This window comes from Desmodus rotundus, chromosome 4 (genome assembly GCF_022682495.2).
Source record: "Desmodus rotundus isolate HL8 chromosome 4, HLdesRot8A.1, whole genome shotgun sequence".
Taxonomy (NCBI): Eukaryota; Metazoa; Chordata; class Mammalia; order Chiroptera; family Phyllostomidae; genus Desmodus; species Desmodus rotundus.
The window spans coordinates 80,339,586-80,352,127 of NC_071390.1; the positions used below are offsets into that span (position 1 = coordinate 80,339,586).

Here is a 12,542-nt window from a genome sequence, read left to right on the forward strand (position 1 = left end):
TAATTTTATAGATAAGGAAATGAAAGATTATCCAAGTTAAGTTACTTGCCCAAGTTACCAGCAAGAAACCAGCTCTAGAACCAGCAAGTTTTCTGACCCTAATGAAGTTAACCAGTGCTCCTTTCATACTACATGGGATCATCCTGTTACCATTTTCAAGTGACTAAGTAATCATGAAAATTGCCTTCCTCAAGAGTCTTTACCCTCAATGCACCGCTCTTTATCCACAGAACAGAAGTAAGGCTGTTAGATGCTGTATCAGTTGTCCATGCTATGTAACAAATTACCCCAAATGTAATGGCTTAAAACAAACACTGATTATCTCACACAGTTGCTGTGAATCAGGAAGCCTGGAGAGTTGGAAACCTGAGTGATTCTGCCTCAGGGCCTCTCATAAGGTTTCAGGCAAGATGTTGGCCAGGGCTGCAGCCATGTGAAGGCTGGCAGAGTTGACTTACGCTCCTTGCAAATTAGGACTGATTGTTGGCAGAGGCCTGGATTTCTCACCAAATGGACCTACATCCCTATTAGGCTTGCTTGAGTTCACAACATGGCAGCTGACTTCCCCCCACACTGAGCGATCCAAAAGAGCTAGCAAGGAGAAAGCCACAATTTCTTTTATGACCCAATCTCACACAATCACCTCTAATGAATACATGTAATGAAGTCACTAAATATAGCCACATTCAAGAAGAGGGGTATTAGGCTCCGTCTTTTAAAGGAATATCAAAGGCATTTTGGAAACATTTGAAAACTACCGCAAGTAGTTAAGCATTAAGTTTCATAAAAGAGAGAGCACTCTCAAGGAATTTAATTATCCCAACAACCCTATGAAATAGGTATAATTATCATCTTTATTTTACAGATGAGAATATGAGGCACAGAGAGGTAGAGTCATTTGTCCAAAATTACATAACCAGTCAGTGATAGATCAAATAATCTGTCTCCACAGTCCTGCTCTCTAATGCTGGAAGATCTCCTGATAGTGACAAAGACAAAAGATTCTCAAATCTACTCATTCACTTGGAACTTTTCAGTTTTGGAAGAAAATTAGACCAATCATTACAGACCAAGTAAACAGCTCAGAGAGGGACAGATCCAGGGAGGAGAAAAGTTTACAAAATTCTTTTCAAGAGCTGAGTCACTGCTTCGTGTACAAGGGTCAAAGTGGTTGATGATGACTAGTAGAATTACTAAAAACCATGGACCCACATATAGGACTGAAATTGGAGGCATGAAAACTTATTGGATGCCCTTTGTTTGAAGGTGATTAGGCTATCTGATAATAACTAAGTTAATGAATTTTCAGCAACCTTGCCTTTCTGTGGTCTGTACAAACAGATTGGTCCCAAACAACTTATTGGTGACTGATAGTTTTTCATAAACTTATGTACCTCCCAAAATAAAACTATATTATAGAACTGTGCTGGTTTTCCTCCTCAATTTGATATATTTATTTCCATTGTAATAACTAAATATGTGACATAATTATAACTCAACATTTCTTTTGGCTTTGCCAAGGTAGGCATAGGCATTAACATTAGAGAGGTGGTAGGCTCCTCTACAACAATAATGTGCACCTATATAAATCATGTGGTAAAAAACTATTTCTTTCCCTAGAATGAGGGAGGGATCCATCTTTGAATGTATCTTCCTCCCAACTAGCCATAATCATGCAAAGTATACTAAAATAGAAGCTCTGACTGAGGCTTGTACTTCAGAATTCTGGTCAGGCTCCAGAAGATATTAAATCCACAGAAATACAATTTCACTTATATGTCAAACATAAAAAAACAAAATAAACAAACAAGCAAAACAGAAACAAACTCACAGATACAGAAAACAAATTGATTGTTGCCAGACTGATGGGGAGGGTGGGAGTTGAAGAGATGGATGAAAAGGTAAAATGTATTAAGACGTACAAATTTCTGTAATAAAAAGTCATGGAGATGTAAAGTATAGCACAGAGAATATAGCCAATAATATTGTAATAACTATGTTATGGTGTCACATGGGTACTAGGTTTATCGGGTATATCACTTTGTAAGGTATATAAATATCTAACCACTATGTTATACAGCTGAAACTAATATAATATTGTATGTCAACTCAATTTTAAAATAACTTCTAGAATAAATAACACTACAAAGACAGTATGCTCTGCTTTTAAAATCTTTACGTATGCTATTCCATGGAAATGTCTGGTTGGCGCAGAGAACACATGATGCATAGCTAGACATCTCATCTTGGGGTTATTGATCTATTGGATCAACATGGAAGACAAGAGTTTAACTGAGGCTCTCAGTTAAACTGGCAGTCAATCCATGGAATGCTGAAGGCTAAAATGCAGGAAAATACGCCATCTCTTTGGTCATCTCACTCACATCATCACTACCCTTTCCGGTCAAGCCTTACATTTATATGGGGGGGGGGCATATTATTGTTTTCTGCAGATCTTAAGAAGGGCTACAGGGAGAATGTATTTCTCTGTTAAGACTGCAATGTAAATACTAGAGAACAAGATGCACAATTTCTTGTCGAAAAAGGAAATGTACTGAGAAACTGGCCTTTCAAAAGAGTCACACTGTGGAGGGGAGGAGTACCTTTTTGGAGTATTTGTGTGTGCATTAAGAAGGATGAAATCTAGTGCAGACAAAGCTATTCAAATTAGCCTAAAATAGAGTTTATAGAAGAAATCTACTATTTCTGTTGTTATTACACGGTCCTGTTGTCAGTGACTACAAAATAAGTCACTGTGTCTTTAAGCTATTAGTACTAGGAGCTCCCAAGCAGAATTTCACCTCTCTTGTGTGTGTGCATGTCCTTCAGATGATGACCACCTTAAAGGACAGGCCAATGTGAATCTACTCAAGTTGGTGCTGGTCTAATAACATTCTCATGTACATGATATCAGACTCTAAACAGTTTCAAATGCACCTTCAGATTCCGTTGCCTAGTACAGTATTTCCAAGAAGAGTTAGCCTTCAGTCCAAACTGCCTACACACTGAGCAATGAAGAAATGCACATTTCTTCTCTTTCCAGGGAAGAATGAGTAATTTTCAGTTCCTCCTCTTCCCACTGTCTCCCAGAAAGGTAAAGGGAAAGTAGATTATAGTGTTTACAAGCTTGAAAAGATACTCAATAAACCACAGCTTCTGGGAAAGAAGGTGTATAGCTCTGAGTTTCAGGATCCTCTGAATGTCAACCAAAGAAAAGCTTAACCATCAATGAGAACGGAGCTTCGACTGTGGGGTCTGGGAAGACAACAGAGTAGGAAGCTGCACATTGTGAATGCTGCTGGGCCATCCGAGAGACACACGCACACATGGCCCTTTCCTTGTACTCTGTAGTCCTTACCCAACCTCCTTTTTAGGAAAGATACACACACAGAGTAAAACAAAAATTAAAAATTAAAAAACAAGCATTTTTACCCTTCCTTCACCATACACACACACCAATCTTGTTTTTCCTCTTTTGTTTTCCATGTTGAAATTTTGCTGCCTGTAAGTATTTTTAAAAGTAATGATTGAGTGGGGCGTGTGTGGAATGGGTGAAGGTGGTCAAAAGGTACAAAATATCTGGGGGTGTGTTGCATAGGATTGTCACTATAGTTAACAATACTGAGCATCTATCAGAAAGTTCCTAAGAGAGTAGATCTTTAAAGTTCTCACTACAAAGAAAAAGTTATAGCTGTTAACTAAACTTATTGTGATAATCATTTCACAATACACACATATAATATATCAAATCATTATGCTGTACATCTTGAACTCATACAATGTTATATCAGTTATATTTTAAAACTGGAAAAAAATTTAAAATGAAAGCAGTGGTCCATCAGGTCATTTGCTGTTATTTTTTTTTGTTTCAAAATTATGACCCCTTTAGCTGTAAAGACTGGCTGACACCCTTAATCAGATGCTTATGGCTGGTTAATGCCATAAAAATTTTGAGCCAAAATGAAAAATGATTCTTACTCTCCCTTGCTTGAGCTACATAGAATGTTTCCTCAGCTTCCCCTCCATGCTAATGCTCGTGAAAAATATCCTTGTTACACATATACAGAACTAAACCAAACCAACCAGGATAAAGGGACACCTAAGAAAGGTATCCCCCACCCACTTCTCCCTCACTCCCAGTTTTATGGGACCAGCTGCAACTGGTGGCCAGCTGGAATCCTGGGTGGAAGTAAATTAACTGGAAACCTCAAGTCACTGCTGCAGTCAACTGGAAAAATGGAGTGAATGCCAGTGCAGTATGGTCCCAGAGCCCAACTCAGGCTGCTGCCCACATAACTCAGAGCACTTCAGCGCCAGACTGGCAATCATGCAGACCCTGTCTGCCCTCTGCATACTGCACTGCAGGGTGGAGGCCGGGTCACCAGCGATTACATTTTCCAGATATGTATGTAAATGTAAAGGTGAACAGTTCAAAGGGAATGTTTCCTAAAGGAATTGGAAGAGGCATTTTTGCACATTTCTAACTTGAAATAAATACTCTAACTTTATTTACTTGAGAAAAAGCTTTAATCTCAGTTCCAAGTTTTCTATGAATGACACTACTGTATTACTGCTAACAACAACAATAATGATAGTAATAATAGTTATTATTCCAGAAGTAGCTTTCCTAACTACATTGTGAATTTTTCACAATTACATTGTGAAATTAAAAAAAAAAGTTGTTTGGCTTTTCAAAGCAGAAGGTGGGTGAAAGCCAATAAAGTAGATGAAAGACTTCCATTTTTTGCAAATTAATAAAATTAAAGTATTAGGCTAGTAGACTTGCTCTTTCCCAGATTCTTTCATAGAGAGAGGAAGAGAGGAGGACAGGGAGAGAGGAGAAGAAAGGAGGAATAAAGGAAGGAAGGAAGGAAAGGAGGAAGGGAGGAAGGAAGGAAGGAAAGAAGGGAGGGAGGAAAGAAAGAAGGAAAGAATTAAATTAGTTCTTAATATTCACAGCTAGGATTTAAATTACATCACCACAGCAGAGCACAGCAGAGCAAAGCTCTTTTGAAATAGCTTCTTTATAGGACACAGACCTTAGTCTTGCTAAGAACACAGAAATTCAGACATTTGGCATTTATTGGGAACTTTACAGGCAAACTAGAGAACAGAAATAAGGCAGATTTGCATCCTTTCTTTCCACTAAACGATGCCATCAGGAATATATTTTACAATAATTTCCTTCAGGCAGTTTCATTCTCAGTTTTCATGATTTTATTCCCAGTTTTTACAATGTTTTTTTTAATTATTATTTTCAAGATGAACAAAACAGGTCCACACTTTACTGAACACTAGCCTGAAGAATCTACTGAATTCTATTGATTTTTCTGTCTTTGAATACAAGCTCATTAACCTGAAACACTAAGGAAGTAACTATATTTCACTGAGCTTAAAATTGAGGGTCTAAAAACAAAAGGATCCCAAGACAGTGATACCTCCCTCTCCCTGGGATTCCTAGTTCTCAGTTCCCTCTCTCTCTCTCTCTCTCTCTCCCTCTCTCCCTCTCTCTCTCATGCAAATTTATCTGTAGAAGCCTTTGTATTGCTTCCTTAATCCTACAGATTTCACATTAGTTACAAGAAGCTTTCTTTAAATTCATCCTTTTTAATTGTAATGGTTGGCAAAATCAGAGTTCCTGTCTTTCCAACTTCTGCACTCTCACAAGCTATAGTGAGAGCAAAATGTTAGCATCAGACAGCAGTTGCTGCTGGGTCATCAAGCTTCGCTGCCTCCTCTAAGCTGAGAGATCTAGGTTTGCCTGAGGAGGTAGGTACCTTGGACATATGGAAATGAGGTCTTCCTAAAACTCCCTAGGGACTTCCTTGCAAAAGAAAAAGCCATCAGGAAAAATTTAGACAACACAGACATCAGATCAGGCTGGGAGACAAGTTTCTCCAAGAAGCCCTATGAGTGGGTCTGCATTTCCTATATCTTCCCAATCCAGGAGAATGAGAGATATGATGCCACTCTTTAATAATAATAATCAACTATTTTTACCCAAGAAACCAGTATAAGATTTTTGTGGTCTGGACTTTTATTTGAGATCTCTGATGAGATCAGATGATCTGTACCCTTTCATTCAAGGCAACAGACGTCTTTGAACTTTTTTTTTTAATTTGATTTATCCTTTGAAACAAAGTGCATTACATTTAACTGGTCTTGCGGGGGGGGGGTCTTTTCTCTTTACAAACCAAATTCCTTATATAAATTAATAAAAGTTAAAGATGCTAATATATCACCGTTATTAGCTTAAAAAAGAAAACAATTTACATAGTCTGTAGTATTCTTATCATACAAAACACTTCAAATTCAATTATAGCAACTAAATGGATTTTTATGTTTCTGACCTGGAGCAGTTGTAACGATTCCCACCATCTACTTTAACACGCATTTTTATCAGAAAGGAGTTAAATTAAATACATGTTATGTAGCCCCTCCCTTCCCAATACTTTCTTTAAATCACTAATAAATAGCAACAAACGACTGTGCAATTTCAGAGAGGAACCAAGAGGCAGGTCTGGGGCCTTCCCTAGTTCCACATCTTCTACTTCAAGTCCTGGAGGCAAGAGGCTGGAGGTGGGTGGGGGACCAGGGGTGGTCGGGAAAATCGAGAAGGGACGAGGGGGAAAATGAGATCCTACAAACCCAAACCCGTCAGAGTAGCTGGAGAGGGAAGCTGAGGATATTCTTTTCTATGCTTCTCCAATGAAGTTCAAAATAAAAGGGGAACGTGTGGTTTGAACAGCTCTTAAAAGGGATAGAGAGAAGGAAGGATGTCCATCTTTTTATACCAAATTCAAAAAAAAAGCGTTTTACATTTTAAATATTAACAATAAAGTAATTTCTAGTCAGTGTGACTCACGATTTATTTACAAAGGGCCTTCAACAGGTTACTTTAGTCCGCACAGTAGTTTGTAGGGGAGAGAGAAACGTCCCTCTTCCCATCTGAGGCGGCTGCCCGCGCGTGTAGTTCCGAGGTCCCCAGCACAGTGGGTGTCCATCCTTCGCAAAGTCTTCCCTGAGCCCCACCCCCGCCCCGCCCCGCCCCCGCCAAGCGCTGCGGCTTGGACGCGTGAGTGGGCAGGGACCGAGGCCGCTCCCACCGGGGGGTGCGGGGTTAGGGTATCCAGCGGGCCTGGGACGGTGGTCCAGATGCTAGTTTCAGTTGCGTTCTTTACGCATCGCATTTCGTTGTCTTTTCTGCCTTCTCACCAACCCCGAGTCTGTCCTCCCCGCCTCCCTCAACTTCTAGGTTAAAAAAATAGATATGTACATCTCAAAATAGCAAAGGGCCCCGCAGGCGGGGCGGGAAGGCAGGGCTCGCGGCCCCGCGGCCCCGGCGGCCGGGCAGCGGCTCTCAGGACGCGCCGTCCGTCTCGGACCCGTGCATCAGGAGGCCGCCGCCACCGGACTTGTGCTTCTTCAGCAGCTGCGTGATTTTCTCGTCGTCCGAGTTGGGGTCCAGGGGCTTGTTGTAGTCGTCGTCCTCCTCCTCGTTCTCCGAAGCCCCCTTGAGCCGCTCAGTCTCCGAGTCCTGCTTCTTCTTGGCCGTGGCCATCTCCGCCGCGTGCTTCTTCCTCCACTTGGTCCGGCGGTTCTGGAACCAGACCTGCGGGCCGATGCAGGGGAGGAGAGGGGAGACAAAGGCGCCAGGAATTTACTGCGAGCAGACCCGAGCCGGGCCACTTCTCTCACACCCCGCGGCCCCCCGCGGGCCCCTGACAGCTTGCCACCCTCCCTCAGAGATCTCGCAGGTCTGAGCCGTCAAAGTCAGGCTCAAAAGCCCCAGGTTCCTCAGAGTAACGCGCACCAACAAACGGCCTGCCGTTGCCATAGCGATAGTAACACAACTGTATTGGTTGTCTGTGAGCCATTTCTCAGAAGAGAAAACACTTGGAAATGTAAAATGAATGTCCCTAAAAATAAGTGCACTTTCTTACTTTCTAGTTTGAAGTGGAAAACTTTTATCCTTTTAAAGCTGCCCCATAATGACTGTGATTTTATTCGTTATTTACTTTCTTAGATTAAGGTATTCCATATAACCTAAGTGTACTGGCACTTGAGTGTGATTTGTGGGACAAGGCAGAGCATTTATCCCCCCACCGCCTCCGTTCTCCCCTCACTTCTGGATCTATGTCTGTTTCACTTGTCTGAGGCCTGAAAATACACAAACATGGTAGTTGTAAAACACTCCCCATTTACACTTGCAATCATGGAGGTTTTTTTTAAATTTGCTAAAATTGAAACCTCAAATCACAAATAATAACCAACATAAATGCATGAAAATATTTAATAGTTCAGTCAAAATCATCACAATAGAGTGTGGGTGTCTGGTTTAATGTTTTGCATAAAAATGAAAGTCGAGGTTAGAGATTTCATCAGTTATTTTTTTAAAGTGAAATGTTGCAATTACATTACTTCCCACTATTAAAATGCCTAGTCTTTCAAATATTATTTTAACATTATTCTTTCCCAATGCATTCATTTTATATTAAAATATTTTAAACTTATTCACCATGTTTGACACCATACTTGATACACATATTTAAAGCATCAGCAATGAACCAATTTCCCAAACATATTGTATTATCCTCTCTTTATGCTTCTCAGCCATTTTCTCATTCATTATGTATTTAACTAGAGAGTCAGATTGTTATAAAAATGATTTTGATTTTCTTTATACAGCTATAATAATTCACTTCAAGCCATGTAGACATATTTACAGTGACAAATGAAGACCTCCAGATTACTGTGGCAGGCTCTGTACCAGTCACTGCAAAAATAATTTTAACTGTGATGGTATTCTAATGGTCACACACAAAATCACTCCTGAAATGTATTTTATGATGCTTGGGAAATACACTCTAGCCAAGGGGAAATACACTCTAGCCAGCAGACATAGCTAACAGTTATTCCTACTTAAAGAGCAACAATATGACTAATGAAAGCAGACTTATACACAAACACACACACCCAATACCAAAATATAATGAATGAAAAAGAGGATCAAAAGAAAGTATTGGAAATACAGGAAGCCACTAGATTTAATTAACCTAGCTGGATCCCTTTATTTTTTCATGAAAAGGTTTCTAAAATTTGAATCCCTGGAAATATGCTGTACAACTCAATTATAACCTAAGTGACATTTTAAATATAAGTTGTGATAAACAGTAAAATATCTTACATGTATTGGTAAACTTATTTAAAACAATTCAATTTCATAATGAGGTAATAATCCTATCAATTCATTTGAAAAGTTACTATGCGAAAGTGATTGCCTTCAGCTAAACTAAAAGCAGATTCATCCTTGCTAAGTGGTTACAGCCTGCGGATTTATGTTTTTAAACCTTAACTTAATATACAGTAGCACTACAATGCTAAAGTACATTAGAAAATTATATAATTAGTGAAGCCTGAATTAACAAACAAAAACCTGGGTATCTTTACAAATAGAATAAATAGAAGCTACCTAACTGGTCTTATCTATTGTCGGGGCTGATATTTCGGGAATGCTTTTTACTTGCTAATAATAATGAGTTCCTCCAGCACATGCTGCTATCTAGATTAACCTAATTTCAAAGGAGGGGGACTTTATTCCTTTTGTTCATCAACAGTTTGCCCGCCCCGGAGATCCCAGAGCCTTTAACCGCCCACCGCCGCCCCCCCCTCCCACTGACCTCATCTTATCCCCGGACCCCGCAGACTCGCACCTCAAGAGGTTGTTAGTCAGACGAGGGGAGGAGGACTATCCCTTGAGTTGCAAGGTCCACTCACCTTGACCTGACTCTCCGTCATCCCCAAAGAATAGGCCAAGCGAGCCCTCTCGGGCCCCGCCAAGTATTTCGTTTGTTCGAAAGTCTTCTCCAGGGCGAAGATCTGCTGGCCGGAGAACGTAGGTCTCGTGTGTTTTCTCTTCCCGTCTTTGTCCAACAAAATGGATCCTTGATCTGCGAGGACAAGTAAACAAGGGTAGGGGGAAAACAATCGGTTGCAAGCGGCTCCACCGAAACGAAACGGACACACAAAACAAATCTTTTGGTGGAAAAGAAAAGCTCATTCGGCGGCAGGCTCCAAAAGTGTCGTGGCGCTTCCAGTCCCACCGCGCCCGGTGGCCTTTTGATCCGACCTGTGCTTTAAAAGCCGGGTGTGTTTGGAGCCACAGCAAATAACCTTCTGCTTAGCACCTGTGTCAGGTAGCCGGGCACCCCGTCGCTGAAGTCGGCCGAAGCCCAGCAGTCAGGCCCCAGGGAACAGAGGAGCGCGGGGGAAGGCCGCTTGGCCCCCGACCCTTTGCAGGAGGATGACTAGTTTCTTTCCTTGAACGCTTTCCTAACCTGTGTCGGCACAACAATGGGCGCCTTGTTTTTTTTGCAGACGTGGGAGCGAAATCGCCCGCGATTTCGGAGGGGAGGAGGGGAGGAGGCGCCGCCTTTGTTGGCGGTCCCAACTCGGCTATCAAAACGCGCACAGCAGCGTCCCCCGCACCCTCACCCGCGCGGGCCGCCCTCCTTCCCCCGGCTCCCCGTGAGAGCCTCCGCTGGCTCCCGAAACTTCCCTCGGTTAGCGCCGCTCTGCCGCAGGAAAGCAGTGGGAAGACTTAGAGGAAACTTAGGGGACTCGGTCAAAAACAAAGAACTCAGCGAGAAAAGGACCCGGGGCTCGGTCCCCGGATGCCACCTGAGAGGCTGGGAAACTCCAGGGCGCGGCTGCCAACTACACAGATTACAGTGATCCTGGGGCAACTGAGTTGGTTTCAAACAAGGTCCCTGCATTTCCCTGGTCCTTGTCCCGTCACCTCTTTTTCCCTCGGGTGCTTTCTTGTGTTTGCATGATGACGGACACGATGCCCTTCGCTTTGCCTGGGCCCAGGGAGTCGCAACCCTCTGGGGCCAAGGCGGGTGGGAAAGCGAGGGACAAGCGGTGGGGAGCGGCCCGAAGTGAGCGGACGCTTACCCTCCTCCGCAGGCCGTGGGCCTGTCTTCAATGGGTTCATGCCGGCCGAGTATACTGGGGCGGGAGGAGGGGGTGCGAAGTGAGGAGGGGACACCTGGGCCGAGATGTACGTGCAAATACACGCGCCTCGGCTCAGGGCTGTGGAGGGCTCGCCGCTGCCGGTCCCCACCGGTTCCCATGGAGGAAGCCAGTTAGACTGGCGAAGGTGGAGTGGAGCCCTGGACAACAGGCAGCAGCCGGGAAAGCAGGGGTGCGGGCGGAGCTCAGTGGCCTCTCCTGCCCTCCTCACCTCTTTAACCCAGGGCGGGCCTGACATTCCGGCCGGGCTGTTCCCGGAGCAACCGGAGCCTCAAATGATACACACGCCCTGCACCGCGGAGCGCTCCACGCGGACGCGTGCACACCCTCTGCTCCAGCAGTGCCCAGGGCTGCGGGAGAGGCGGGCGCTCGGACGCAAGCGCGGGAGCTCGAGAAGGAGAGAATCCCTCGCTCGATACCCTGGCCCAGCCTAAACTGTGCGGTCCCGGCGTTGCCAAACTACTAGGGAGGCAAGAGGGAGGACCGATTCTCAAACATCAGGGGTCCTGACCCGAAAGCCGGCAGAACACGCACAAGTGGGCGCGGGCGGTCGTACTCACGAGGGGTGCAGGCCAGGCGCGCGTCCCTCCAGGGCGGACTCTGCATCACTCCGGGCCAGAAGATGGGCGTCCGGCCGGGCAGCTCGGCTAGTGGCTTTGGGTACCGGCCCACAGCGGCCGCGGCTGCGGCACTGGGGCTGAAGTAGAGCCCGGGAGGAGGCGGCGGCGGGCTCAGGCTGCTGAAGCGGGGGAGGCCCGCCAGCAGCCCCGCTGGGGAAGAGGCGGCGGCCGCAGCGGCTGCAGCCGCGGCCGCGGCGGCCGAAGCTGAAGAAGCAGAGGTGGACGAGGAGGAAGAGGAGGAGGAACCCGAGGGCGAGGCGGAGGGCAAGGCGGCCCCTGAGCCGACGGGCATGGAGGGCCGGCTCAGGATGTCGTTGATGCCGTGTGGGGTGGCGGCCGAGAGCTGCTGCGGGGGGCTGCCCAGGGACGAGAGCCCCCCCGCGGCCGGGGGCTTCAGGCCGCCCGGGTTGTGGGCGCCCAGAGGCGGGGAGGGCGACGACGAGGAGGACGAGGAGGAAGAAGAGGGGGGACCGGCGGGCAGCGGGGGGTACGCGGCGGGGTAGAGCGGGGTCTTCATTTCGGCCATGCTGTGGAGGGCGGCCAGGGGCGGGCTGCTGAGCAGGAAAGCGCTCTGCCGGGTGCCCTCCATCGCCCCCACCGCTAACATCCCACGGCCAGGCCGCAGCCCGCAGCCACAAAGCAAGGGCGCCGGCCGGTGCCCCCGGCGGGGCTCAGCGGAGAGAGCGGCGCAGAGGGCTCGAGCCAGGAGCCGCTGCACGCACCCGGCGGCGACCTGCCACCTGGGCCGGGAACGCTGCCGCCGAGAGCTGCTCTCCGGGCTGCGCGAAAGAAATGGACCAACTCGCCGCTCGGGAGGCGGCGGCTCCCCGAGCCCGGCGGGCGTCCGGGTGGGTCTGGCGGTCCCTCCGCTGCTGGACTCAGTCTAGG

At 45.8% G+C, this 12,542-nt stretch overlaps 1 protein-coding gene across 1 annotated transcript; it reads right to left on the reverse strand.

Moving 5' to 3' along the window:
* Positions 1-7,022: 7,022 nt before the first annotated feature.
* Positions 7,023-12,261, reverse strand: NKX6-1 (NK6 homeobox 1). Its single transcript, XM_053923183.1, has 3 exons — positions 11,595-12,261; positions 9,778-9,950; positions 7,023-7,612 (listed from the first exon to the last, which is right to left on the reverse strand). The coding sequence occupies exons 1-3, from the start codon at positions 12,259-12,261 to the stop codon at positions 7,361-7,363; spliced, it is 1,092 nt and encodes a 363-aa protein (XP_053779158.1). The 3' UTR covers positions 7,023-7,360.
* Positions 12,262-12,542: the final 281 nt, after the last annotated feature.

Bases quoted from the DNA above. Each gene is read 5' to 3' on its own strand.
- NKX6-1 (XM_053923183.1), bottom strand. From the start codon at position 12,261: ATGTTAGCGGTGGGGGCGATGGAGGGCACCCGGCAGAGCGCTTTCCTG. The intron at 9,951-11,594 runs GTGAGTACGACC...TTGTCCTCGCAG, and splicing joins GCGCCTGGCCTGCACCCCTC to ATCAAGGATCCATTTTGTTG. The intron at 7,613-9,777 runs GTGAGTGGACCT...ATCGGCCCGCAG, and splicing joins TGACGGAGAGTCAGGTCAAG to GTCTGGTTCCAGAACCGCCG.